The 27,350-nt window shown below is 36.4% G+C and overlaps 4 protein-coding genes across 6 annotated transcripts; 2 read left to right on the forward strand and 2 right to left on the reverse strand.

Annotated features, from left to right (window-relative positions):
* Nucleotides 1–2,616: 2,616 nt before the first annotated feature.
* On the reverse strand, nt 2,617–5,168 carry LOC147277479 (protein FAR1-RELATED SEQUENCE 5-like). The gene is made up of 3 exons (XM_086255642.1): nt 5,142–5,168; nt 3,719–3,856; nt 2,617–3,642 (listed from the first exon to the last, which is right to left on the reverse strand). Exons 1-3 carry the CDS (start codon nt 5,166–5,168, stop codon nt 2,617–2,619), a joined length of 1,191 nt encoding a protein of 396 aa, XP_086111768.1.
* On the forward strand, nt 4,837–16,270 carry LOC147277480 (vacuolar sorting protein 3-like). Of its 2 annotated transcripts, XM_086254962.1 has the most exons (15): nt 4,837–5,008; nt 5,482–6,678; nt 7,186–7,461; nt 8,344–8,540; nt 8,997–9,138; nt 9,926–10,198; nt 10,346–10,418; nt 10,917–10,965; nt 11,477–11,765; nt 12,015–12,070; nt 12,423–12,491; nt 12,727–12,838; nt 13,918–14,007; nt 14,263–14,433; nt 15,375–16,270. In XM_086254962.1, the coding sequence occupies exons 2-15, from the start codon at nt 5,533–5,535 to the stop codon at nt 15,465–15,467; spliced, it is 3,036 nt and encodes a 1,011-aa protein (XP_086111088.1). In that variant the 5' UTR covers nt 4,837–5,008; nt 5,482–5,532; the 3' UTR covers nt 15,468–16,270. The 2 variants fall into 2 exon arrangements, with proteins under 2 accessions (XP_086111088.1, XP_086111089.1); XM_086254963.1 differs by lacking the exons at nt 13,918–14,007; nt 14,263–14,433; nt 15,375–16,270 and adding an exon at nt 13,614–13,703.
* Nucleotides 16,271–20,303: 4,033 nt separating this feature from the next.
* On the forward strand, nt 20,304–24,660 carry LOC147277481 (MA3 domain-containing protein). Of its 2 annotated transcripts, none has more exons than XM_086254509.1 (4): nt 20,304–20,443; nt 21,629–22,085; nt 22,435–22,544; nt 22,708–24,660. In XM_086254509.1, the coding sequence occupies exons 2-4, from the start codon at nt 21,860–21,862 to the stop codon at nt 24,538–24,540; spliced, it is 2,169 nt and encodes a 722-aa protein (XP_086110635.1). In that variant the 5' UTR covers nt 20,304–20,443; nt 21,629–21,859; the 3' UTR covers nt 24,541–24,660. The 2 variants fall into 2 exon arrangements, with proteins under 2 accessions (XP_086110635.1, XP_086110636.1); XM_086254510.1 differs by having other exon boundaries at nt 22,450–22,544.
* An 838-nt stretch (nt 24,661–25,498) lies between these two features.
* LOC147277482 (transcription initiation factor TFIID subunit 9-like) lies at nt 25,499–26,438 on the reverse strand. Its single transcript, XM_086254809.1, has 2 exons — nt 26,029–26,438; nt 25,499–25,943 (listed from the first exon to the last, which is right to left on the reverse strand). Exons 1-2 carry the CDS (start codon nt 26,284–26,286, stop codon nt 25,665–25,667), a joined length of 537 nt encoding a protein of 178 aa, XP_086110935.1. The 5' UTR covers nt 26,287–26,438; the 3' UTR covers nt 25,499–25,664.
* Between the last annotated feature and the right edge of the window lie 912 nt (nt 26,439–27,350).

Genomic DNA, 27,350 nt, shown 5'->3' on the forward strand with positions numbered 1-27,350 from the left:
TCAACCATAATATTATTTGTTCTTGAAGTGCCAAGTTGTTCTTAACAATCTTTTCATGCCAATATGTTAGATAACACTTGTAATCTCCATAAAATATTATTCAATTTTTGCATTCTTGATTCCAAACTATCTTATAGGGCGTTAATACTCCATAATGACCTGGGTTTATAGCATTGTAAAAGTGCTTTTGGGCTAGCTTTTTTTGCTTTTGGGCCATGAGCTAAATCCTAAGCTGTTTTACTGCGTAACGTTGTAATTTTGAAAAATATGAGTGGTTATATTTCCACCCCATTATCTTATTTTCTCACCCATCTTATTTTTACACCTCCATTAAATTTGAAAAAAAATATTAAAACACTTTTCACACATCTTATTATTCCTATAATACCTTTTGATATACCAACTAAAACACTTTTCTCACCAGGCTTAATTAGATTATGTGTAACAGTAGGATTGATATGCGATATTATCTAGGGAGACTTAGAGTTTAGTTCATTTTATGAGTCTTTCTTAGACTAAGACTGGTAGTGATTTAGGGTTTTTAATTAACTCCTTTTATTTTTCTTCTTTGACGACTTTATGTTAGGTTTTAACTCCAAGACTTAGGTTCATGCAAAAAAATCCACATACTTATATATATTTAAATAATACAATAATCTCATCATAAGTACATATAAATACAGAAAAACAAAAAATGCATCAAATCCAGAACATAATTAATCACTATCAAGAGACACAGGTTCTTGTGTGGATGGATCACTATGGCATACAAGTTCTTTGAATTGCTCAAGGCGATGTTCGTATTTAGTACACCACATTTTTGCGCTTTCGGTGACATACAAGGTTCACACGGTAGGAATAGATGACATGAGGTGATCCGGTACCAAGTGTACCTATAAAATAGCATTACACATGAGTCTTAAAGATAATTTAAATATCCAATAAAACAAACCATATAGTTCAATGTGTACCTGTACGAAATGATCGTCATTGACAAAACCGATACCAATCTCACGAATTTCGGATCTCTCTAGTATATCTGGGTATACGCTAAATGGTAGGCATGTTAGGCATAATGACCTAAATACATGGGTCACCACTACACCACAGCATGTCGCGGTAACATATCCCATCTCCGGCATGTCCATCCAATAATCCTTTGATGCAGGAAGAGGTTCTTCAAAATACTCAATCGAATGCTTTAGCTCAGCAACTCGAGATCGATCAAATATGGACTCATATAAGATGGATAATGACCGTAACAAGTGAAATAAATCTATGCGCACTTTTCGCCACGCATCTTTACCCAACCCCAAAGCCAAAACTACGACTCTATAGCCACAATGACTGTCGGATTTCACATTAGTGGCACCGGTAATGAATGGCCTAATGCTAGCTTTGAATTGCTGTGTATACCGGTGGGTCGGAACAGATGGTGTGAGTGATGTCTTATATGCCTGTATAAAAATATAAATAAATTCAATTATGCAATGAGTATTAGTAAAATAAAGTAAGATCATCCGGTTGGAATGAATTATATACCTTTAATTTGAATACTCTTGCCTTTAGCATCTTCTTTGGCGAATTGGTGCCAACTGTACATATTGTAGGTGATGGTGAGTGGCTATCTTGACCCGAAAGTGCATACTCAAAGGTAGATGGCAAACGGCAGGTAGAATTTTCGGCTTTACTAGGGCGCCTTTTAGTCTTGACCTTCGCACGCGGTTCTTTTAGCCTTGTTATCTCTAAATTCATAAGCTCTTCTATTTTCAAACTTATCATCCTCTTAGTGTCCTCATTCTGTCCTTCCATCTATATTGCTAGTCTATCAAGTGTTGACTGAACCAGTGGATTTGACACTATGACTTGTGGTTCGTGAAGCATATCCAAATTTTTTCAATGGGGATGCACTGAATCAAGTGGAATATGCATCTTACGTCGCCTATACGATAATATCTCATGTGCACATGGCAAACAGTGTGTATGACGAATAGTGCAATCACACGGTAATGTTCCGGTCGGATTCGAATTGGCCCTACAAAAAGAAAAGAATTATATTAGTCAGTAAGCATCACAGTAATGAAGTGTTCAAGGTAGTAATTATAGTTCAATTAGTATCCAAATTACCGGCTAATCTCACAAGCAATTATAGTCAATGCCACCATAGATACATAACCAATCAAATCCTTCAATTCCGGCTGTCTCATTTTGACTTGGACAAACGTTCGACTCTTCTCAAATGATGCCTTAATATGTGTATGCTACAATACTAACAATGAGTGTATATGTGCCCAAGAGGTATCAAAGGGAAGCTGGCTAGAGCCAAGTTCCCTTTTTAGCTTCGCGTGTGCACTTTCCGCCCTATTAATAGAGTCAAGTTAGTTTATATGCAACACAATATAATAATTAACCAGTAATGCCAAATATGTGAAAGTGTTTACCTATTGGAAGTTGTATTACCAAAATGCATACATGTGTCTGTCTATACAGCCACAAACTTCTCCTTGAAAGGTATCAACCAAGTGTTCTTCAAATAGTCAATAACTTCAGGAACCTAACTGAACTTAGATTCAATCTGCTGTAAGTCTCTTAAATACACATATTCTGACGTTGAATTTACCAAGGAATACCATGAACTATAAACTTATCCCAATCATCCTTGATTCCAAACTTTTTCTTACAATTTGCCATCACATTTTTGCTAATGTGCCACCTACACAATAAATGTCTAGCAGTAAGAAAAACTACAGAGATTGCATTCATGAGTGCTAGATCTCGGTCTATGACAATCACACCAGGAAGACAATCATCGCTGAGTAACGACCTTAATCTAGTCAAAGCCCAAATGTAATTGTCTTCCTTCTCATAACTAATGTAAGCAAATGTAATTAAGAAAGTCATGTTTGTGGATGTGACCCCAACAATCTCAAAAAGTGGCAGACGATACATATTAGTCTTATACGTGCAATCCATGATCAATACATGTGGAAATGCACGTAAGAGATCAACACAACCAGGGTGGCTCCAAAACAAATTAGTCACAATATCATCACCACCAGAACATCTATGCCACTCAAAGTATTTGTGTTCAGATAACTTACTTAGCAAACACTGCATTTCGGTTTTTCCAGCCTTCTCTTTCACCCTATTGCGGTGTCTGACATTGTATATTGTTTTGATTGTTGTTGTATTCGAATAATCCATTTCCTTTAAGATGGTCAAAATCTGCTTCGGTTTCACTAAACTCTTAGACATATCTACCAATAAAGAACTCTTTGTTTCAGATGATCTTCTCACAAATGAATGTCCTTCACCAGTAACTAAAACTCTATGGTTATGCACTCCACATACCACACTTAGCTTCCATTCATCCTCATTACCAATTTGCACACCCTTTAATGAGAAGGGGCATCCACATCTTTTTGTAGTAGAGTCCCTACCATCCTTAGGACGTTTTACTATACAACTATCGGCATCATACTTGGATGGCCTATGGCGACCACTTCGTTCGCAACCAAGGAACACTCTAGTTTTCTTCTTCCCCACCCCTGCTGTATTAGACCTCATAATGACAATGACTATGTTGTTCGTCCTTCCTTGTGCACGTGCCCAGTTAACCAATGCATCCCTCGAATGAAATATCTACACATATATAATTTACATTATTCACATTTCAACTACATTTACAACATATATTTCCCAAATAACAAATTCATACCTCGTTTGTTGTGAATTCATTATTATAGTCACGTGAGTATTCGGTCAAAACCTTGGCCTCGACCTCGGCCCCAATGTAGTCCTCAACCTTGCTGTTTCGAGTAGAAGCACCACTATATTGCTCATATTGTTCATCATCCTACACATAAAACATGCAAATAATGTTAAAACAGTACGTTCGGTAGAATGTTACCGAACGAAATAAATCTGTTCGGTAGTAATCTGCCGAACCAATAACCTTCGTTCGACAGTTGACTATTGAACAATATCGATTTTACGTAAAGAAAAGACTTCATTCGACAGATGTCTTCCGAACATATGTAAAACTTTTGGTAGATTGTTGTCGAAATTTATAAGTTCATTCGGCGAACAGTCACCGAATGGATTTTTTAAAATTTTTTTGTAATTTTCATTCGGCAGGTAACCACCGAATATATTAGTTGTGTTCAGTACCCATCTGTCGAACAATTGAGAAAAGTTCAGTACTGGTTCGCCGAATGAACCTCGAACAGAAAATGAAAAACACGAAAAAAAACATAAAAAATTACTATCATATCTCGTCTGAAGGCGAATACGGGACGAGTGAAGGCTCCATTCATGAAAACTAATATGTATTTCTACAATATTATTCCCTATATGTGATCAAGAGAGAAAACTTAAAGTTTAATGGAGGAAAGATGAAGAGATGAGGTTATGAGATGAAGGGGTGTGCAATGAGAGTTTTAGGATTATTTTGGCTGAGGTTTTAGAGTGTTAGGTGAGGTGTGTAAGAGTGTTGGGTTGGGTGTGTAAGGAGAGTTTTTTTTTTTTTTTTCAAATAATAAAAGTTGTCCTTTTTGGTCATTTCTCTTTGTGTCAATTAGGTAAATTCACAAATTAGGTTGTTAGGGGTGTGCAAAAAAAAATTTAGGGGTGTGCAAATAGCAGCACCCTTTATTTATTTATTTTTTAACCAAGTTTTTAGAGATTATTTTACAAAAAAATAAATTTATCATTATTTTTTTTATTAAAATATGAATGAAAAAAATAAGAGAGGTGTGAATATAAGTTTATAACTATTCATTTGTAAATCATCAATGGTAAATGGGTGGTTCGCCAAAGAAAAAAGAAAATGAAAAAGAAAAGAACAAAGGGTGCGGAGGAAATATAGGATTTGACGTTGGCCTTACTGGTAGGTGTGAAAGTCTCAAAACTAGCAAACACTCAGGCATCTTCCAACCGTCGAAGCTCGGCAAGCTTCGCCTTGGACCTTGCTGGGTCGACTTCCTGCAACCTACCTACAGCTTCCCAAGTATGAATACTCTGTTAAAGTTTTATCCTTTTTTATTCGAAATTCATTTCAATCTGAACAATGATTAATTAGTGAAAAAGGAAAAAAAACATAAGAAACGCCGCTTGTGTACTCATGGTGTTAGGTCTTTTACATTGTCAGGACCTGGGGGGATTGCCATCAGTTTACTTGTTTAGTGATTGTCAAAATGAATTTGGTCTCTGACCCAAAAAAAATATAATTGAATTTAGTCTATTTTAATGCATATTTGTTGGTTTTGGGCAGCAGTTGAAGGGTTTTTGTGTATTTCGGTATTGTGGACTAATCACTATGTGAGACTTTGTTTCTGAGAAAACGTAGGGCAATGAAAGAAGATTGAATAATAGCCACATTTGGAAAATTATGGTCTATCTGTGTAATGCAGTTTAGAGTCAACCTGGGATTGCTCTAATAATTCTAGTTTATGATTAGTTTTGAGTTACTTGCAATTTCAGGTTGTCTTATATTCTATGTTGCTCACCTTCAAACACTAGCTCCTTGCTTACATGGCCAAGCCTGAACAACCTAGAGCTCACACTGTCCTTGAACCACTGTCATACTTCAACCTCTCTGACCACTCTCGTGCACCTGTTAGATCCCTTGCTATCTCCACTGTTTCTGATTCTCAGTGTCTAATCTATGTTGGGACTCAGTTTGGAACCCTATTTTTATTCTCTGCAAACCCGAGCAACCCCGATGCTCAGTCCCCTTCTGATCCTCCTGACAGCAGTTCAATCCCGCAGAACATTTTGCTTTTGCGACGTGTTTTGGTTGGCAATTCCTCAGTGGACTCTATACAGGTGTTTGGTGAGGCTGGAAAGCTTTTGGTACTTTTGGATGGGTTTTTGTTTTTGGTTGATGCACTTCTGTTACACCCTGTGAAGAGATTGAGTTTCCTCAGAGGAATTTCTGTTATCACAAGGAGGCTGCAAAGTAGTGAATCAAAGTGTTCGAATTTGTCAGAAGGAGTTAGCACTTCGTCAGAGTATACGAGCACAAGTCAGCGGTTTTTGAAAAAGTTGGGAAGTGGGATCAGAGCAAATGGCTCGAAAATGAAAGAATCAGTGCAGCACCATGTAGGTAATCGTGTGTTTTCTGTCGTGGTTGGTAAGAGATTGATATTGGTAGAGTTTCTTTTGAGTAATAGAGTAGGTAAAAGTGACCACGACATCGATGATGGGTCTTTTGTAATTCTGAAAGAAATTCAGTCTATTGATGGGGTTATGACCATGGTATGGCTCAATGATTCTATAATTGTCAGCACAGTTAATGGGTATAGTTTGTTTTCATGTGTTACGGGACAGAGCGGTGTAATTTTTTCATTACCGGATGTTTCTGCTCCCCCACGGCTTAAATTGTTGTGCAAAGAATGGAATGTGCTTTTGTTGGTGGACAATGTTGGCATTATAGTTAATGAACATGGGCAGCCAGTTGCTGGAAGCTTGGTGTTCCATCGTGATCCAGATTCTATTGGGGAGATATCTTCGTATGTGGTTGTTGCAAGGGATGGAAAGATGGAATTGTATCATAAGAAAACAGGCAGTTGTATTCAAATGGTCACTTTTGGTGGTGAAGGGGTTGGAGGGCCTTGCATTGTTGCAGATGAGGAAGATGGAAGTGGGAAACTTATCGTTGTTGCAACCCCCACCAAGGTATGAAGAAATATTGATCCAATCATGTAATTTATACTTTTTTTGGCTTTCCTAAATAATTATCAATTCTTTTATGGTTTTATCAAATATTCATAATTTCCATTTAAAGGAAGACAAAAAAAATTCAAATATCTAGTTGCTGGGAAATCTTGCTCCTGAATTTGATTAGACCTTAATACAGTTATTACAATTAATTTTTTTTGTTTATGTATGTATATATTTAGTTAGATAGGAATGATTTGTCTTTTCTATGATTGCAGATAATAGAATTCTTAACACAAAATCTTTCGGAATGTTTTACTTGAAACATGGGTTCATAGGTCTTAGAAGAGCTCCAAACTTTATACTTTCCTTTGAACATGGTTGCCACTGCAGTGCTAGTCTGTTTGAGAATTGAGTGTTAATCTTTGAGAGTTGACGGTGACACATATGCTTTTTCTGAATTCTTAGTTGAATATTCACAGTTTTTTTTTAATGTATTTTCCTTTTCATTTTGCAATTTTCTAGGTTATTTGCTACCAAAAATTACCTTCCAAAGAACAAATTAAAGATCTGTTGAGAAAAAAGAACTTCAAGGAAGCCATCTCCCTAGTTGAGGAGCTTGAATGTGAAGGCGAATTATCAAAAGATATGCTCTCATTTGTTCATGCGCAAGTGGGTTTTCTCTTGCTCTTTGACTTGCATTTTGAGGAAGCAGTGAATCACTTTTTGCAGTCTGAGACAATGCAGCCTTCTGAAATATTCCCATTTATAATGAGAGATCCAAATCGATGGTCACTACTGGTATGGTTTTATATGCTCATATGTATGTATTATATTTGACTCACATATATTGGTTATTTATGCTCATATGTGTTGAGGCCTATTTGTGTCGTGCTTTATATCTGAAACCGGGCTATGCTTTCTACATGTGTCTTATTCTTTTGCTCATGTACTATTAAGTTGGCCATGTGTCTTATTTGTGGGGAAGAAGAGGGGAGTAGTGTTGGGGAGGTGTGCTGTGATGGCTGTTTTGTGGGTAATCTGGATGGAGAGAAATAAAAGGGTCTTTGATGATGCTAGGGGGGAAGAGGTGGATAACCTGTGGGAGAGTTCGGCTTTGGGCTTCTTTATGGGCATCAGTCACTCCAGTTTTTAGGGATTTATTAATTTTTTGCAATCATGTCTAATTGGGGGCTGTTGTGTATTAGGGAGTTTTGTTGCTGAATTACTTCATTGACATACTCTGTTTGTTCTAGATCTTAAATTCTCTTAGAGCTTGTTATCTAGGAGCTTGTAGGATAGTGGACATCTTGTCCACTACATTGTACCATGTACCTCTTTACTTTCTCTTAATGAAAGTCTGTTTCTCATAATATATATATATATGTGTGTGTGTGTGTGTGTGTGTGTTGGGGAGGGGAGTGCATGAAACCTTAATTGATGTAGTATATCTTCTATTTTTTTTAGCATCCTATATATTTCAAAATACACATTAAAACAAAAATGCCATCTCAAACTAATTTGAATGTTGACTCACACATTTTCAATTCGTGCCTGCACTTCATGCATTTACGTGGATGTTTATAGCCCAAAATATATGGAGTTCTGTTATTGGCTAGCCTGTGTTACTGCTACTGAGCCCTCTGAATTCTATATTCTAATCATTTGAACTTGTGTTTTTAGGTTCCTAGAAATCGGTATTGGGGTTTGCATCCTCCCCCTGCACCTCTGGAAGATGTTGTAGATGACGGATTGATGGCGATCCAAAGAGCAATCTTTCTTAGGAAAGCAGGTGTAGAAACTGTGGTAGATGATACATTTCTGCTAAATCCGCCAAGTAGAGATGATTTGTTGGAGTCCGCCATCAAGTCAATTACTAGGTGTTTATATTTCTTCTGGTTATTTGTTAAATGTTTTCTTTTAACTGCGTTTGCATTTTTTTAGAGGGGTGGGGGTGGAAATGAGAATATCTAGCTTTCAATATGTTGGAATAGAAACTGTGGTAGATGATACATTTCTGCTAAATCTGCCAAGTAGAGATGATTTGTTGGAGTCTGCCATGAAGTCAATTAGGTGTTTACATTTCTTCTGGTTATTTGTCAAATGTTTTTCTTTTAACTGCTATTGCATTTTTTTAGAGGGCTGGGGATGGAAAGAATATTTTCTAGCTTTCAAATTGTTGGAATACTAGAGTTTGGATTATGATAACCTGATTTTATTTATTGGCAGTCACATGATTGTTATTGCAAGTGTCACTGACCACCTCTCTCTTTCTCTCTCTCGCTCTCTCTCCCCCCCAAAACATACATGCCCTTGAATACACATACTTGCTACAGGTATTTGGAGGTTTCTCGTGAGAAAGAGTTGACTCCATCAGTGAGGGAGGGAGTTGACACACTGTTAATGTACCTCTACAGAGCTTTAAATAATGTCTATGACATGGAGAAACTGGTATCATCTGCAAATTCTTGCGTTGTGGTATGTTTTCTTATTTCTCTGCATTGCTACTTCCTCTGATACATTCTTTACTATATTGAAGGATTTGTGCTTGCATTTTTTTTCAAATTGGGACATCTTGTTTCTGTACTGAAGTATTTCTACTTCTGAGATATTTCTCAGAAGTGAATCTACTATAGGAAAAACATAGAGGTTTCAGAAGTGGAGATGTTGCATAGTATCTTGAGGAACACTTTGAAATTACTGAGTATATGAACTATTACTAAAATTATAAGCAAATTAAGTAGTGTTGTCATTGTTGACCCAGCTTATCCATTTGATTTCGTCCACTCTAGAATATCTGGTTTTTTATTTTATTTTTGCCAGAATATAAATCAGAAAAAATGAAGTAGTGATAGTTTGGTCAAGAACATGAGATTGATGGAGTGTTAGTGTAGTCGAAAGAAAAGCTAAGATGAAGTCAACAGAAATTTGCTCTAAAACTGGACCATATTAAAGCTTCATTGTCATATTATTGGGCACCTGGGTTGAAACCCCACCTATATTTAATTTCTAAAAGATAGTACTTCAACAAACTATAAAGGGCACCATGTGAGAACCATGTAACTTTTCCTGGATTTGGACTTTGGAGACATTGTATTATGTTTGGTTTTAGAATCAAGAGCAACATACTTTATAGGCCTCAAGACAATGCACTGTGAGGATGTTGGTAAACTGTGGAATCTTAGCATTCCAGTGTATTGTAAACAGAGGCCATTGTCTGGAGCTTGCTTGAAGGATGACTGTAGAACTTGCATGGGCGGTGCAGGAGGAGTTGGAAACTTTATTAGATGACCCTGGGCATTTACGAACGCTTGCCTTCCTATATGCGAGTAAAGGAATGAGCTCAAAGGCTCTTTCTATCTGGCGCATCTTGGCAAGAAATTATTCATCTGGCCTCTGGAAAGACCCTGCTTTGGAGAGTGGCTCACACGATGGTAGTACAAATGTCATCTCTGGTAAGGAGACTGCTGCAGCTGAGGCATCAAAGATTCTTGAGGAGTCATCTGATCCTGAGCTGGTTCTTCAACATCTTGGATGGGTATGTGCTAATTTCTCTGCAGAGTTTTTTTTCTACTTTATCTTGGATGGTCTGTGTTCTTTTTAAGAAGTATTACGATTTTAGAGAAAGCTGAATTTTATGCTTCACAAGTCTGATATTTAATCAGGAGCTGGTTGGTCTTGGTAGATTGCAGATATCAACCAGATCTTTGCAGTTCAGGTTTTAACATCAGAGAAAAGAGCCAATCAGCTTCCACCAGGTGGGATTCTTTCACATCCTAGTAAATTTTATTCTGATGTTGACTTTCCTTGATGATATGCCTCTGTCTTCATAGTTGAGCATACTTGAAGACGCTACTATTAGATTGGGTTTTCATTGAAAAAATATGAACTTTTATTTTCTTGTAGGTCTGTGATGTCTCAGGTGTTATGGTCCAATTCTTTTGTGTTGTTTCACAATTTATTGCATGTTTTTTTGCCTGTTATTTTTAAACCCATACATGATGTTATATCTAAAAGTTACAGGAGTTGTAAGGATAAACTATATATATATGATTTCTAAGAAGTGAGCATCAAAACGATAATTATATTGTTGTTATCTCAGCCTTTTGTATTAACTTCTTGTATTGCGTTATTGCCTATCTATATGACATTGAGGCTAACAAATGGTTATTGATTAATCATTAAACTGTTTTGGTCTATTTGAGTAATATACTTTTGTAGTCAATCCTTAAATTCTGTTTTTTTTTTAACTGCAGATGAAGTTATTGCAGCTATTGATCCAAAGAAGGTAGAAATTTTTCAAAGGTATGTCCATTACATGTTCAGCAGTACAGCTGTGCATGTGCCGTGTGTGCTAGTGTGTGCTTGAGTGAGTTTTGAGAAGGGTAGAAAGTCATATAGTGTGGCCATGAATGCATTTGGGGTTGGGGATTTGAGGTCATTGTACTCCTGCACCATATAAGGTTGAACACCCTTCTATATGAGAGAGAAAGAAGAGGGCAGGGGGGAGAGAGGGTGAGAGGTTGATCTTCCTTCTATACAGGAGGGGGATGTGGAGGTTTGATAATTCATGGAGTTGCTACAATTTGTAAGAGTACAAAGTGGAAATTTCCATTAAAACTTGCACATGTAAGGATATGATAAACTTCTGTGCGATATTTGATAAAAAGGCTATTCTTTAATGTTCCTGTCCTGGTGGTGTCACTCATTTGCTTTTTCTTGCTTCTACTTGTTACATGTGAAAAAGAAAAATAACGAAGTTTCTTCCTTGTGAGATGTGGCCTTCACTGGATAAATGAGCTGCTTTATCTGACAGGTACCTTCAGTGGTTGATTGAAGACCAAGATTCTAATGACACTCAATTTCACACATTATATGCTCTCTCGCTTGCCAAGTCAGCAATTGTAGCCTTTGAAGCAGAACTTGCCTCCCAAAATCTTGGTCCTGTAAGGATAGAGGAGACAAGCATATCTGATCATAGAACAAGTTTGATATTTCAAAGTCCTGTTCGGGAAAGACTGCAGATGTTTTTACAGTCTTCAGACTTGTATGATCCAGAGGAGGTTCTTGACTTAATTGAGGGATCAGAATTGTGGTCAGAGAAGGTATGTAATAACTCTTTATGGACCTTGTATTGAATTCTGCATTTTGAACCTTGGCTATCAGAATATGCTCATTATGTACTCTTAGGCCCTGGATAAGTTAACTATTAAGCATAAGTTTTATTTAATTTTTTATTTATTTTCTATAGCTGTTGTGTCAGTCATGGATGATATTGATACCTTTGAAGGGCCAAAATGATTGATCTTGCTTGTCTGATACTTCTAGTCTTTGATTCTGGCTTTATTCAACAGGCTATTCTTTACAAAAAACTAGGGCAAGAGGTGTTGGTGCTCCAAATTTTAGCCTTGTAAGTTTCAAATTTCTTAAATATTCACATGTTATAATAAATTAGTTGCCACTTCATGTATGCATCATTTTAGATTACTTTGTCCCGAGTTGAGGGTTCTCATGGTGCTTGCATGTGACTGTGCACCATCCTTTGTTACGAAAAATGGTAAATTTATGTGTTATCTTGATAATGGTATCTCTTTTGTGCATTCCTTAAATTTCAACATCTATCATGTTTTGTTAAGTAAGAAAAATTATGTTTTTTGGAAAAGGATGTAACTTTTATTAAATCCAAATTCAAATCCCATTATTATTTTATAGATGAAAACCAATTTCAGGATATTTAAATTGATATATGATGTCCTTTTTAGGAAGCTGGAAGACAGTGAAGCTGCTGAGCAATATTGTGCTGAGATTGGCAGACCAGATGTCTATATGCAGTTGGTTCTCTCTCTCTCTCTCTCTCTCTCTCTCTCTCTCTCTCTCTCTCTCTCTCTCTCTCTCTCTCTCTCTCTCTCTCTCTCTCTCTCTCTCTCTCTCTCTCTCCCCTCATGTGCATGTACAATCACACAAAAACACCGATAAACAGAAGCAGGCACACACGTGTGAATTATGCCCGTAATGTTTTTAAAATTGCTTCGGCTTTTCCTTTCTGTATGTGCTGTGAGAACTCAGGTTACTTGATATGTATTTGGATCCACAAGATGGTAAGGAGCCTATGTTTAAAGCTGCTGTTCGCCTACTCCACAATCATGGGGAATCATTGGATCCTTTACAAGTTTTAGAGGTATCAGACTCTCTCTCTCTCTCTCTCTCTCTCTCTCTCTCTCTCTCTCTCTCTCTCTCTCTCGCTCTCTCTCTTTCTCAGGTTTTTGAGAATTTGGAGGGAGGCAGAGAATATAATAAGTTGTGTTATGCACCGAAACACACTTTTGTTCTTAAAAGGAGAGTTCTATTATGAGAACTCTGTTGGAAATTTAAAAACTTGTGCATTTTTGGAGTTGGTGTTGAGAGTCAACATCAACTTTTATTTCCATCAAGAATAGCTGGAATAGTGAGGAAAGATTAGGTATTTTTAGACCCAAAAAAAATTTGGTATTTGGTGGCATTTAGGTGGTGAAAGGTTGCTGGAATTAATATTCAACAGGTTAGACTTAGAGAATTCAAATGGTAGAGTGACAAAAGGTACCTAAAGTTCTAGAGCATCATGCATCAGGCAAGCATGGCTGCTCTAGTTTTAACATCTGTTCATTCATAAAATATCATTACACCATTTATATGGTGCTAATTTGGTATGCGACTTTCTTTGGGCTACTTCAAGGCCAAAAGATTACCACTAATTAGATCTGAACTTTTAAAACCTAAATTACCCCCTGACTAGCAGAGAAGACAGCTGGTTCTGTCTCTAGCTGTACTTTTAACTTTTTAAGAATCTGAAGTCTAGTTTACAAGTTGCTGTTGTCTCAGTTAGATCAATATTACGTATTTCTTTCAGTTTTCTTGTTTTGTTGGCCAATAGACCTCTACCATTTATGAAGTGTAATTCTTGATGTGAACTGCAGCTTTTCCACTAGGCTTGAACTTCAGGAGATTAATCTGGGAGCATGCTCTTATGAACAAAAAAAAAAGTGAAAAATGTGGCTGCGAGCATATTTGCACCGCACAGATCCTTTATTATACGATTACTTAATTTACTCAAGGATCCTTTTTTCTAGCAAAAAAAAAAAAAAAATTCTGTCCATCTACACGCTCATGTTACAGTACTGTCATATTTCTTTTACATTTTTGAACTTGTTTCATTAGACTTCTTGTTGGGAATTTTAAGGTTTTTATGCTCATTGTTAAAATTCTGGTTTGATGTTGCAGAGATTGTCCCCAGATATGCCCCTTCAACTTGCCTCTGAGACTATATTAAGAATGTTGAGGGCTCGACTTCATCATCATCGTCAAGGACGGGTAAGTGTTTCTATTGTGTTTGAGATTTTTGTCATTACACCATCAGATCGATCATGAAAGAATTTTATAAACATTTGCTTCTTTTGTGGGCCTTTGGCAGTGTTTTCCTCTATTTCATATGAATTAATTATTGTAATTGCAGGGAAAACTACATTTAGATATATCTGTTCTTACTAAATCAGTCTTTTGCATTTACCCTCTTCCTAATTTGGTGTTTTTCACCCCATATTGAACCATACTTGAATTGATTTTCAGATTGTGCATAATCTGTCCCGTGCTTTAGACACGGATGCAAGGTTAGCAATATTGGAGGAAAAATCAAGGCATGTGCAGATCAATGATGAAAGCCTTTGCGATTCTTGCCATGCACGCCTTGGAACTAAACTTTTTGCGATGTATCCAGATGACACCATAGTGTGTTACAAGGTTAGTAATGTTGATCTTTTATCATTTAATGAGTATGTTTTTCTGAATCTCAATAGTCCTGCCTTTCATAACTTAATTTCTAAAGCCTTCACCAAACACCCCCCCCCCCCCCTTTGGAATTCTATTCAGACCCACCTAAAATACTGAGTTGATCCCTTATTTTGAAAATTCCAACTTTATCCTTGAAAAAAAAATTAAAGACTAAAATTAAAATTAAAAAAAAAAAAAAAAAAACCCACCAGCCACCCAGCCAACCCTATGCCCCCTGCCACCCCACAGCTGGTGGCCCCACCTCGACGCCAGGCCGGTGCCTCCCCTCTCTCTCCTCTCTTTCTCTTTCTCTTTTTCTTTCTCTCTCTCTTTCCTTACCCCACTCTCTTCGGGTCTCTCCTTGTTGAAGGTAGAGGGAGGCTGGTGATCTTGCCCCCTCCCTCTATATCCGGCAAGGAGAGAGAGAGAGAGAGAGAGAGAGCGTCAGCCCAGTGCAGGGTGGGGTGGGGCCGCTGGTGATGGGGTCGACTGGGTGGGTGGGGTTCTTAGTTCTTTTCTAATTTCTTTTATTTTTTAAGTTGTTTTTTGTTTAAGATGTCGCATATGGTTCACTGTTGAGACACAGAAAAATACATGCACTTGGAGTATGAACAATTGTTTCAATCATCACAGGATTGAAAATTTCTTTCATCTGCCTTGTTGTGAATGGGAAATACTCCTAAAAATTTCGAAAATATTTACACAATTCATTATGTATTGAACAAGGAAAATAAAGGCCAGTTCAGTGACCTACATGCAATAAGATCATTAAAAGAGGTCTGCAACCTTCCAGTATTCAACATCTGCTGTAATGCAAAAAAGATTCTCAAGGACATCTTATTGTAATGGCTATATTAATTGTTCATAGCTAGTGCTAAGACTTTTCTAAATTTTCATCCTTTCTTGTGCAGTGTTTTCGTCGTCAGGGTGAGTCTACTTCAGTCACTGGTCGCAATTTTAAGCAAGATGTCCTAGTGAAACCAGGTTGGCTTGTGACCCTGTAATCCAGAACAAGTTGATCAGAACAAGTTGATGTGATAATGTAAATTGAAGTTTTTGAGGCTGGGCTATCTTTAAGTCTATATGTTCCATGGCTTGTCACTGAGGCTCTGTATCGAGAATTTTCAGGTTTTGACAAATCTGAAGGCCATCTTGAAGTGTATTCTGGAACTGAGGGGCTCAAGATTCTGTCAGTTTCTGTTAGACCCAGGTCCCAACTTTGTGGTGTATTATTCAATACCGGAAGCTCCATATAGCAAGTCAGTATGATCTTTACGCAGAATACATGTGTTTCTTTCTTGTGCAGTTCTTTCATCATCAGCAAGCCAACCTTTGTAACAGGAAAAAAACTTGAAGCTCGATGTCTTGGTTACCAGGTTTGTTTATGATCGGCAATGATCTAGAGAAACATGTAGTTTAGAAGTTTGAGATCCGGCTAGCCATTCCTTCTCTGTAGCACCTTCGTTACTGCTTAGTGCTTACAGCTTAGGATCAGGAATAATACTTGATTTTTGATGACTTGAGTTGAATGACCAAATGTCTGTCATATCCTGTATTATTTGAGGCGTCAGGATTCTGCATTGCTCACTCATGCAGATACACTGAACATATATTTCTCGTCTTCACTTCTGTCGTCAGGTCAGGGTGAGTTTTCATCCTGCACAGGTTAAAAACAATGTTGTGACATTCAAGATCCTTTGACAAATTTTTGTAACATGACCTTATGTATGTATTTGATGTTTACTGAGGTTTGCGATGTTGATGTTAGATACATGTACCTACTTTATAGTGTATTATTTGTTTGTGAGGTTTGTGAATTTCAGAAATTCAGTTACACTAAAAAAATATAATTTTACATTATTATTAGCTAGAATAAAAAAATAATTACATCTTTACTTGATAAAAAATAACAATTATATCAATTCAGTGTATCACTTGAGACTAAATTTAGTTTCAGTTTGAATTCAATTTCAGTGAATTCAGTTTCAGTGCATTCATTACATTCAAATTCAGTTCACTAAATGCACTGAAACTGAATTCACTGAAATTGAATTTAGTGAAAATGAAACCCTAGACAACGTCGTCCGATCACCTCACGCGCGACGAGTACACGACAGTCGCTACTACCTCGATCTGTTTCTACCTGCAAATTTGATTCATTATATTTCAGAACCACAATTTCATTCAAAATTTATCTAAAACTCATGTTTCACGAACTAAAACTATTTAATCAGTAAATGAAGTAAATTTGTATATACTTATAAATCAATTAAAAAACCCACATTTCTATCCGATTAATAACAAATTCAATTAAAACAGATTTACAAACTATACATTTCACAAACAGATTCACAAATCAATTTCAAATTAGGGCTTTTGAAATTCAAAGCAATTGAACCCAAATTTGTATACCAGTAGAGAGAGACTGTCGAGGGGAGAAGAATAAGACCAAAACCACTTCAATCCGCGCTTGAATGGCCGACAACGGCGGCGGTAAGTCTCGGACCTTTTCGGCGTCGATTCGCCGTCCACGGTGGTCAGTTGGAGAATCGGAGACCACCATCACACTCACCACATCGAGAGGAAGCTTCTGGAAGTGGAGAGCGGCTACGACGTCGCCGGAATCTCGAAGTCACTGCCAAAGATGATGATCGGACTTCGGGCTGCATTTGGGTTTTTGGGAAAGAGAAGGCCATGGATAGATAGAGGAAGAAGAGGCGAGAAGAACCCAACTAGTCCGGCACCTCGTCGTCGCAGAAATCGAGGGATCGCCGGCGAGGGAGCTTGGGTCTGCCTTGACCCGATCCTTCATTGATGTTAGGTTTCATGGAGAGTGGAGGGCAGGGAGAGGAAGAGGGAGGAAAGACGAGCTTGATGGGACCGGTATCGCCGACAACCGTTGCTAGACAGCGGCGAACGCGCCGACGACAGCAGCGGGGGGGGAGAGAGAGAGAGAGAGATATATATATATATATATATATAACACAGTGGGGAGAGAGAGAGAGAGAGCACACAGATGGGAGAGAGAGAGAGTACATAGATGAAAAAGAAAAATAAATAAAAGGGGTAAAACTGAAAAATTAAAAGATGAGGAGTCAAATTTGGTTGGGTATTAGTTGACTAGGGGGTTTAGGAAAATATTAAGTGTAAGATTGGGGTTATGGGAGAGGTAGATTTTGGGTGAGGGTTATGAGAGATTTTTTCTCTAACTAGGGGGTTTATAATTATTAACATTAAAAAGTATTAAAATTGTAAATATAAATAGTTAGAAAATGGATTAATAAATACAAATATTAAAATTGTAAAAAATATAATGGTTTAATAAATAGTTGATAGAAATATAAATAGTAGTAAAATGAATATTTATGATTTAAAAAATTGTGATTAATAAATAGCATCTAAAAAATATATAGAAAATTAGGATTAAATACCAAATCTCAATAATTTTTTGGTATAGCATGAAGACCATTTAATTTTTCAAATGAACTATCAAATTTAAATGTAGTTTTTTAGATTATGTCACAAATATGTTGACCCCTTTGATTTGAGCCTTTTCTATTTGACATTTTTATCCTTTGGCTCACATATGATGAGTGTTAGTTAAATTTTATAAGGTTTTGACAAAATTGCCTTTGAGACTTTTATATTATTTTGAAATTTGCTAATGTAGTCTCAACTTCACATTTAGTTGTGACTGTACGACACTCACAACTTCAAATTTAGTTGTGATTGAACGACAGTCACATCTAAGTTGTGAGACAGTCACAGTTAAGTTGTGACTTAATTGAATTTTTTTTTTAGAGAAATTATACTACAATATAGTATAAATAGAAATCAAAACAATACTTTTATTCAAAATAATATATAATATAGTGGTGTGAGTTGTCTCTTTCAATTTACCAAGACAGTCACAGTTAAGTTGTGACTGGATTGATTTTTTTTTTTTAATACAATATAGTATAAATTAATGTAATATTTGTGATGTAATATTATTTTTATTTTTTTATTGTAGTGGCATGTGATGTAATATATGTAAATTCTAATACCTTTTACTTTATTAATTTGTTTGACTTTTCAACTAGTACCTAATCTAAAATGCTATTTAATTTTGGTACCTAAACTAAAAAGTTATTGAAATTTACTAGTTAAAATCAATAGACCTAAAAATATAATGAATGTTATATAAGGGCATTTTAGTAATCAAGCTCATTTTAATTCTGATTCCTACTAGTTAGTAAACACGTTTATAGAAATTAATTTTATTTTCATTTTCATTCCTAATGGTTAGTAAACACGTTAATGAGAATAACTGATTCCGATTCTTGTTCATTTTTGATTCATGTATATTATGATTCATTCTCATTCTCATTCATGCTCATTCTGATTCTTGCTCATTCCAATTCCAGTTTAGTAAACATACCCTAAACACATTAAATGGATTATTTTGTTAAGGCAACTTCCAAAAATAGACATTTTATCATTTTTATGTGGTGTTCGTCGATGAAGTTTTCACTTATGAACTAGACTATAAACCTTTTTTTTATTTATTATTATTACAATAATTGATGTCCAAAAGGCTTACTCCTCCGCTTTTAAAACATTGATATTTATATAATCTGTATTATAAATTTAAACTTATATATATTTGTAAATATTAGAAAAGAAAAAGAAAAATAATTTGTACAGCGTATCACTATTATACATATATGATTATGCATTTATCATATAATAGTATATATATTATATTATATATGTTCACCAATTATACATATATTATAGTAATCTCCAATCATTTTTCTCCAATTTGAGGAAAAGTTAGGAAAAAAAATTGGATTTGGAGAGGGCTCTCCAATACTAAGGTTGAAATTTTTCTTAATTTTTTTTTTCTTGGGTTTCTAGTTTAAAATTTGACTATTGGAGAGTTTGAGGAGCCTCATTCATTCAACTTGATTTGGGAAATTTTTTAGGAAAATCTCAAATTTGAAGAGATTTTAAGAAAGGGTTAGAGTTGTATTTTATGTCATTTTTTCCAAAAATCTAAATTTGTGGACAGGTTCTAAATGATACATAAGTTCATTCTACACCTTACAATGTTAAATCAACTCAACTAATATTCATTTTAAATGTTAAAATGATCCACTTAATGATATATAAGCCCATAATGTGACTATATAAGCTTGAATTTTTGTGTTTTATAAATTTTAGACATGTTTATGTAAATCTATAAGTATTATTTTTATGCGTTTTTCTTATAAACAATTGCATAGAGTATAGTTATTATTCAACCATAACAATTTTGTAAAACAAAAGAAAAAAAGAAGCATGTACTCATGTTCCCGAGTTTTTGAAAGTGAACCGGTCTATCACCGATTTTTTGATGTTTATTTGGAGTTTAAACAAAAATAGCCCTATTATATTTATACAATAGTTTAGAGATTAATTTTTATCTAAAATATGATTATAGAGGAAATTACAAATTTAGTCTATGAAAATTATATTTTGATATGAATGGAGTGCATGGAATATGGAGAACCTATTCGTGGCGGAGAGTTCGAGAATAGAAATGGATGATGGAAAATCCGGCCCAACCCGCTTTGTAGGCCTCCAATTCGGCCCAAATCTGTTCTGTAAGTGGCCCCAAAATTATATTTGGGCGTATTTAGAACCAGCCCTGTTCTTGCGGCATTGTGCAGTGAGAAATTCGGACCCACGGCTCTCCCGGGCTTTTCTTTATTTCCCGTTTCATAAGGCAGAATGCAAGGCGCTCTCAACCGTTGGATGAGACCACATTCCCTCAAGATCCGCGTTGAATTCCAACGGCTTTTAACGCCTACAATCTTGCAACTGCCCTCTTGACATTGTCTGATCTCTCTGAATGGGCAACAAACAAGTCATACACTGAACCCTCTCGCCCAGTTCAGCACCACATTCTCAACCCAGAGGGAACCAAAATGCTGTCATTTCCATTTTCTTCATATGGGTATTTCCATTTATCATCTTTTTCATTCAAACATGCTCTTCTATATGAAATGCACACCTTACCCATGTGCTATGTCCCAATACTCATAATTCTGTGTCTCTGAATTTGTGCGAGTTTGCATTTTGTTTTTCTTTACCAAAGTGGCAGGAAGCATTGTTAGGTGATGTTGCATTTGATTGGATAGGTTTCATGATGCATTGATTTGGATCTGGTATTTTATATGACTATTATTTTTCCTTCTGTGGATTTAAATTTTATGGAGGCCTTTCATTTGAACAATGCTATCATAATAAACCAAATAATAGTTGGGTAGAAAATTTAGGGCCCCTAAAGTGATGTTTTTGTTTTTGGTTTTCTGTTTATTTATTTTTTATTTTTTGTTTATTTCAATTAAAGAAAGATAGGTAAGATGGAGATGAGAAGGAGAATATAGAGATAAGAGATGTGAAGGAGAAAGGAGGAAGAACACATTTTGGTTTTTAAAATTAAAGTTACTTTCTTCTATTTTTATCAAGCAATTCTCAAGTGTAAGGTACTGTAGCCTATTCAGTGGTTTGGTTTTCCCTTCATCTGTTTCTATTTCGTATTTCAACGGGCTAGTGTGTGATTCAGTTGTTCATACCATCAACTCATGCTATATCAAGAATTCTTTTGACAAAATTTTATTTGTTAGCTTGATATACATTGTTGGCTCATTTCCAAATAGTTTAAGGTAGTCTGTGGTTATCTAACATAGTCACATAGCCTTAGTTTCAGGAGGTCCTGCATTTGAGAACTCTAATTCCCACTCCCCACTTCTTTGTTGGTTTTGCAAAGTGCAGGGTGAGGCTGGACCTATATGTTTCTCTCTCAATTTTCATTTCTTTGCATTTCCACGTGCAGGATGGGCTGCACGTGAGGAGGGTATTAGCTTGATATAAATTGTTGGTCCACTCCCCAACTAATTAAACTTTTGGGGTCTTGTAGTTGTCTAACAATCTTCAATTCGATCATGACCTTCTTTCATTTTAATCATTCTAAATTTCAAATGGTTCACTAAGTTTTGATGTGTCTGGTATAATAGAAGTTATTTACTGCTTTTATCACCTGAATTTGGCCTGCATATGAATTTGTGGTTAGGTATAGAGCGAATGCTCAAGACTGCCTTACTAACTGCTGAATTTTGGTATGGTTCTTGTGAAACAGGCGTTAACTGGATCTCATTTTTAAGGATTTCTTTTTCCATACAAAAGAAATATTAACAACACATGAACCAGATTGGAGAACTGGTGCTTATGAATTTGTGACCCGAGGCAGAGAGGACACGAGTGACCAGATTTTTTGATCTACTCAGTGTTAGCCAGCACAAATTGGAGGTATTATATGTTGCCACTTGAAACCTTTGAGTGAGTAGCTTGAGTTCAAAATATCAGTGGAATGGAATTTAGTGATGGTTTTGTATCAAATGAGCATCGGGAGCTTCACCGAGCTGCTTCAGAAAGTGCAGATCCATTATCTGTTTCTCCACTGCACATCTCTCCAAAGTCTCCGCGGTCCCCAAAGTCTCCGAAGTCCCCAAAGATGCAAGGAAAACATGGAAAAGGAAGCCCAGTCAAGCAGGATAAGCATTCACATTCTCCAGTAGATGGGCGTCCTAAAAAAGGTAAACTACACTTGGGAAAATCTTCTCACAGCCTGCTGGAAGGTTTTTCTTTTGCATTATTTAATGTCTAGAAAGAGACACTCAAGAGCTCCAATTTAGACAATGTCGTAGAGTTATACTGTTACTCAGAGTTTGCCTTGACAAGTTAAGTTCAGTCTTCAGACTAAAAGGCATACTTGTATAATTGAAATGGTCTAGGTAGATCATATTCAGATGGAGAAAACCTTAGGCATATGCTGTTATTTGTTGGTTAGCAAGCAAGTGTTCGAAAGATATAATCTATGAATTGAAGATACTATGTTTTTATTGTTTTTTTCAATAGTGGTCTTTGGCGCTGAATTTTATGAAGACAATTATTATGCAGGTGGTTCTGGGGGAAAAGGCACCTGGGGAGGGTTACTTGATACAGATGACAGTCACACTCTTGACCCTAATGACCCAAACTTCAATAGCAGTGAGGTAAGTAATTATAAACTACACCTTTTATATTCTACTCTTCCTGGATCTTGTTATGAAAATATTACCAACAGATACATTGCTCAGTTTAATTTATATTTTCTATTGTACTTGAATTTTGTCATTGTGTTTTACCAATTATAAAGAAAATGCCTGTTGGTTGCAGGAATATGAACATCCAAATGCAAACAAAGAGAGAGTGGATTTTGAGGAGTACAAAAAGAAAGCTACAATAATAGTGGAGGAATACTTTGCTACTGATGACATTACCTCAACTGCAAATGAACTGAGAGAACTTGATATGCCTATTTATAGCTACTATTTTGTAAAGAAGCTTGTTTCTAAGGCTATGGATAGGCATGACAAAGAGAAAGAAATGGCTGCTGTTCTTTTATCTGCACTATATGCTGACTTCATTGATCCCCAACAAGTTTACAAAGGATTCTGTAAATTGGTAGAATCCGCAGATGACTTGATTGTGGATATACCAGATGCAGTTGATGTTCTTGCATTGTTCATTGCCCGAGCTGTGGTTGATGACATACTTCCTCCTGCATTCTTGAAAAAACAAATGAATTACTTACCTAAGGATTCAAAAGGGGTTGAAGTCTTGAAAAGAGCTGAGAAGGGCTACTTAGCAGCCCCTCTCCATGCAGAAATCATTGAGCGGCGATGGGGAGGTAGCAAGAAAAGAACCGTTGAGGATGTTAAGGCTAAGATAAATAATTTGTTGATAGAGTATGTCGTAAGTGGTGACAAGAAAGAGGCATGTAGATGCATCAAGGATTTGAAAGTTCCTTTTTTCCACCATGAAATAGTTAAACGAGCTCTTGTAATGGCAATGGAGAGGCGGCAAGCTGAAGGCCAGCTACTAGATTTGTTGAAGGAAGCTGCTGAAGAAGGTTTGATTAACTCAAGCCAAGTATCAAAAGGCTTTGGTAGGATTATTGACTCTGTTGATGACTTATCACTTGACATACCTAATGCACGCGGAATATTGCAGTCATTGATTTCTAAGGCAGCATCAGAGGGCTGGTTGTGTGCCTCATCTTTGAAGTCACTCTCGTCGGAGCCAGAAAAGCGATCATTAGAAGATAGTGTTGCCAGAATTTTCAAGTTGAAGGCTCAATCTATTATTCAAGAGTACTTCTTGTCTGGGGATATTTTAGAGGTAAGCAGTTGTCTAGAGTCAGAGAACAGTACTTGTTCATCAGAGCTGAATGCTATATTTGTTAAAAGATTGATAACTGTAGCGATGGATCGGAAGAACAGGGAGAAGGAAATGGCATCTGTATTACTGTCATCCTTGTGTTTTCCATCCGATGATGTTGTAAATGGGTTTGTAATGCTTATAGAATCTGCAGATGACACAGCTCTGGATAATCCAGTTGTTGTTGAAGATCTTGCAATGTTTCTAGCTAGAGCTGTGGTGGATGAAGTCATATCCCCACAACACTTGGAAGAGATTGGAAGTCAGTGCTTGGCACAAGAGTCAATTGGGTGGAAGGTGCTTAAAATGGCAAAGTCATTGCTTAAGGCTCGACTTTCTGGGGAGCGAATCTTAAGATGTTGGGGTGGTGGAGGAAGCAGCAGGCCTGGATGGGCCGTTGAGGATGTTAAGGATAAGATTGGAAAGTTGCTAGAAGAATTTGAGTCTGGAGGAGATGTAAGAGAGGCTTGCCGCTGCATGAAGGAGTTAGGCATGCCATTTTTTAACCATGAGGTTGTCAAAAAAGCTTTGGTGACAATTATGGAAAAGAAGAATGAAAGACTTTGGATTTTGCTAGAGGAATGCTTTGGATCTGGACTCATAACAATGAATCAAATGACGAAGGGGTTCGGGAGAGTTGCAGAATCTCTAGATGATTTGGCTTTGGATGTTCCTGATGCCCAGAAACAATTTACTCGTTATGTTGAACGAGCAAAGACTGCAGGGTGGCTGGATTCCTCATTTTGTTTTGGCAAACCAGGACATGTTTCAGAGAATGGCACCTGCTAATTGTAATGAGGTAAACTTTGTATTCCATCTGCCTGATTGCACATGCCTGCAGACAAAAATTCGTAAGTGCAATCAGCAGAAGTTGTAAATTTCTGGTTACAATTTCCTTTAGAGCTTTTGTTTTTTTCTTACCTGGCTCATATCAATTGGCAACTCGAAGATAATTTCTTTTTCTGGGATGAATAAGAATTACCATTTTAAACTAATCACAGTATAAGCAGACAGAGCTGCACCAAAAACTAGCAGGTTTCCCTGCACAAGAAACACAGCAGAAACTCAATACCAAGTCAATTACAAGCTAAAATAGAAGCTGAGCAACCCTAAGCCTCACAAGATTCATGTTCTCAGCACTATTCTTTGCATTAAAAAGACCTGGAATTTTGATTTTAATTTCTTCTGTAATCAACTGAATCAATTTGATCTCTTGTGAGGAATTTATTCTTGTGAATTCTCTTATTTCTTTCAGTCCAACATTATTGATAAACAAGCCCATCCAAGACTCCAAGTCAGCATCTACAGAGTAACTGGAAGGCTTTTGCCCCTTTAAGTTAGTTTTTTCTGAACCCCAACAAATGCCACCATTCAACAGTAGGCAGAGAATCTCTGACTGCCTTCCAGATTTCATTAAAATTGACAAATTGTAGCAACCAGATTTAGAGACCCTCCAAATGACATTATTTTGGCAGCCACCATTCCTTTCAGCATTAAACAAACCTGCTTGTATTTGCAATTTTGAACAATGTCTTTTGATCCTGCTGGAGGCCATGCCCAATTTTTCATGAATTTTTTTTTTTTTTTTTTTTTTTTTGGGGTAAATTGATCCCATGATTAATAGTGGTCGACTGGCTACCAATTCGTGAGCCAAAATTTGCAGCAAGATAAATGTCAAGATTTCACATTTTTCTTTTCCGAAAACCATTTCATATATATGAAAATAAAAAGTTGTCCAAACGAGTGACATGTTACCCTGGAGGAGAAATAAAAGGGCCACTGAATAATCAACTGGCAATTTGAACTCAACAATCATAATCATTAATGACAATGTCAATTACACAGGCCTTTTATCAAACAGATTACATTCAGCATAATCAACTCGTTTGATTTCCTCTTTTCAATAGAGATTCTCACTTGGTACGTTTAGCAAGGGGAAAGGACACCCTTTGAGGAGTACCCATTGGCACATCAGAGTCCTTGTGTTGTTCTTGAGCCGAAGAATTGGGATCTACAGCTTCTTCATCCTCCTCCATTTCATCCACTGCTTGATTTGCTTGCTTCTTCGGAATCCCCAACTGATAATTCGGCCTTATCAACGTATCCTGTTCAGGCGGCAGAGCCACACCAGGCCCTGCAATCGATTTCGGTAATGGGATTTTGTTTCTGTTCCTCGCCAACTCCAGCAGAACCTGGATCGAGCTCAATTTCATAACTCAGATTCAGCAGATGAAGAAGAAAAGGGACTGAGGGAGTAAAATTGATTGATTTATTCACCTCTCTTGGTGGGGGTTGCGAGAAGCTGAAATTGACCTTGGACTGAATCGCGAGCTTGACATCGTCGCAGTCGATTGCGGCCTTTCCGGCGTGTTCGGAGTAGACCTGTGCGTCGGTGAGTACGTCGACCACGTATCGATACCATAGCTCCAGGAATTGGTGGATGACGCGAGGTTCATGGTCCTCCACGCCCATCGATTTCAAGAGCGTTTTCACGATTTTTGCATCTCTGGGCAAGTCCTCTTCTTCTCCGGCCATTTTTGGGTTCTGGGTACTGATTCTAGGGCTTTTGCGACGGTGATAAACAGAGAAAGTGAGGCTGAGGGTCGACTGTCGAAGACTCTAACTCTGCCGATTCTTGTGAAGGTAAATCTCTCTCTCTCTCTCTCTCTCTCTCTCTCTCTCTCTCTCTCTCTCTCTCTTTTTCTCACTCTCGCCCTCTCAATATGGATTTTAAAAGAGTTTTTTGGCGTTGGATTTTAAAAGAGTTTTTTAACTTTTTTGAAGTTAAAAAGTCACGTAATATTTAATTAAAATTTTTAAAATTTTTAAAATAATTTATAAAAGTCTATATATATTCAACTAAGAATTTTAAGAAATTTATTAAAATAATGATCATATAGTATTCAATTTTAAAAGGTATGTAAAAGTGTACGTGTATTTAAAAAGTCATTAATTTTTATGAAATTCATTTAAAGAAAAATTAAAGTTTAGTCCTTCTAACATTTTTTATTTGAAAAAAATCTTATGATTTTTTTTTTCTAAATAAAACCCTTATTTTTTTTTTTTGTCTAAATAATGTCTTTTGATTATTGTCTTGTCAAATAAATATGTCATTATTTTTTATTTTTTGAGAGTATAGGATATGAATTCATCCACTACAATAAATATGGCCAAATGCCTCTATTTTTTGCACCCATAGATGAGAGAGTGTTTATTGACAAATGAGGTGGTCACTAATACTTATTGTTAGTGATTGCGTTTATGGTGGAAATAATAGTTGCCTTAGGACCTACTCATTTGTAAGATAATTGATTTTTTGGTAGCTCTATAAACATAGTAACCAAATTGGGAAATTAGTGAGATATTTTTCTTTTCTCACCCCTAACCCAAACTAAATTTGTAATGACGGTTGTGCACAAGACCTCTTTTCTTTTAAACTAAAGTTGAAAAAGTGACAATTGACATTTTGGGTTTAGGGATGAATTTATAAAATATTTCATTAAAATTATTTTTCTATGAATTTATAAAATTATTTGTTTTAAAATGAAATGTTTTTGTAATTAAATTGGTTTAAGATTTTAATTTGACAAAACTAAATG

Source organism: Dryas octopetala, chromosome 8, assembly GCF_963921425.1.
Source record: "Dryas octopetala chromosome 8, drDryOcto1.1, whole genome shotgun sequence".
NCBI lineage: Eukaryota > Viridiplantae > Streptophyta > Magnoliopsida > Rosales > Rosaceae > Dryas > Dryas octopetala.

What these genes read in the sequence shown, in the direction of transcription:
- LOC147277481 (XM_086254509.1), top strand. Translation starts at nt 21,860, where the DNA reads ATGGAATTTAGTGATGGTTTTGTATCAAATGAGCATCGGGAGCTTCAC. An exon ending in AGATGGGCGTCCTAAAAAAG is followed by an intron (nt 22,086 to 22,434) that starts GTAAACTACACT and finishes AATTTTATGAAG; the next exon opens with ACAATTATTATGCAGGTGGT. An exon ending in CAAACTTCAATAGCAGTGAG is followed by an intron (nt 22,545 to 22,707) that starts GTAAGTAATTAT and finishes TGTTGGTTGCAG; the next exon opens with GAATATGAACATCCAAATGC.
- LOC147277480 (XM_086254962.1), top strand. Translation starts at nt 5,533, where the DNA reads ATGGCCAAGCCTGAACAACCTAGAGCTCACACTGTCCTTGAACCACTG. An exon ending in CTGCAAATTCTTGCGTTGTG is followed by an intron (nt 9,139 to 9,925) that starts GTATGTTTTCTT and finishes TGGGCGGTGCAG; the next exon opens with GAGGAGTTGGAAACTTTATT. An exon ending in TTCTTCAACATCTTGGATGG is followed by an intron (nt 10,199 to 10,345) that starts GTATGTGCTAAT and finishes TGGTCTTGGTAG; the next exon opens with ATTGCAGATATCAACCAGAT.
- LOC147277479 (XM_086255642.1), bottom strand. Translation starts at nt 5,168, where the DNA reads ATGGCAATCCCCCCAGGTCCTGACAAT. An exon ending in TCCCCCCAGGTCCTGACAAT is followed by an intron (nt 3,857 to 5,141) that starts GTAAAAGACCTA and finishes TTTTATGTGTAG; the next exon opens with GATGATGAACAATATGAGCA. An exon ending in ATGAATTCACAACAAACGAG is followed by an intron (nt 3,643 to 3,718) that starts GTATGAATTTGT and finishes ATATATGTGTAG; the next exon opens with ATATTTCATTCGAGGGATGC.
- LOC147277482 (XM_086254809.1), bottom strand. Translation starts at nt 26,286, where the DNA reads ATGGCCGGAGAAGAAGAGGACTTGCCCAGAGATGCAAAAATCGTGAAA. An exon ending in CGCAACCCCCACCAAGAGAG is followed by an intron (nt 25,944 to 26,028) that starts GTGAATAAATCA and finishes AGCTCGATCCAG; the next exon opens with GTTCTGCTGGAGTTGGCGAG.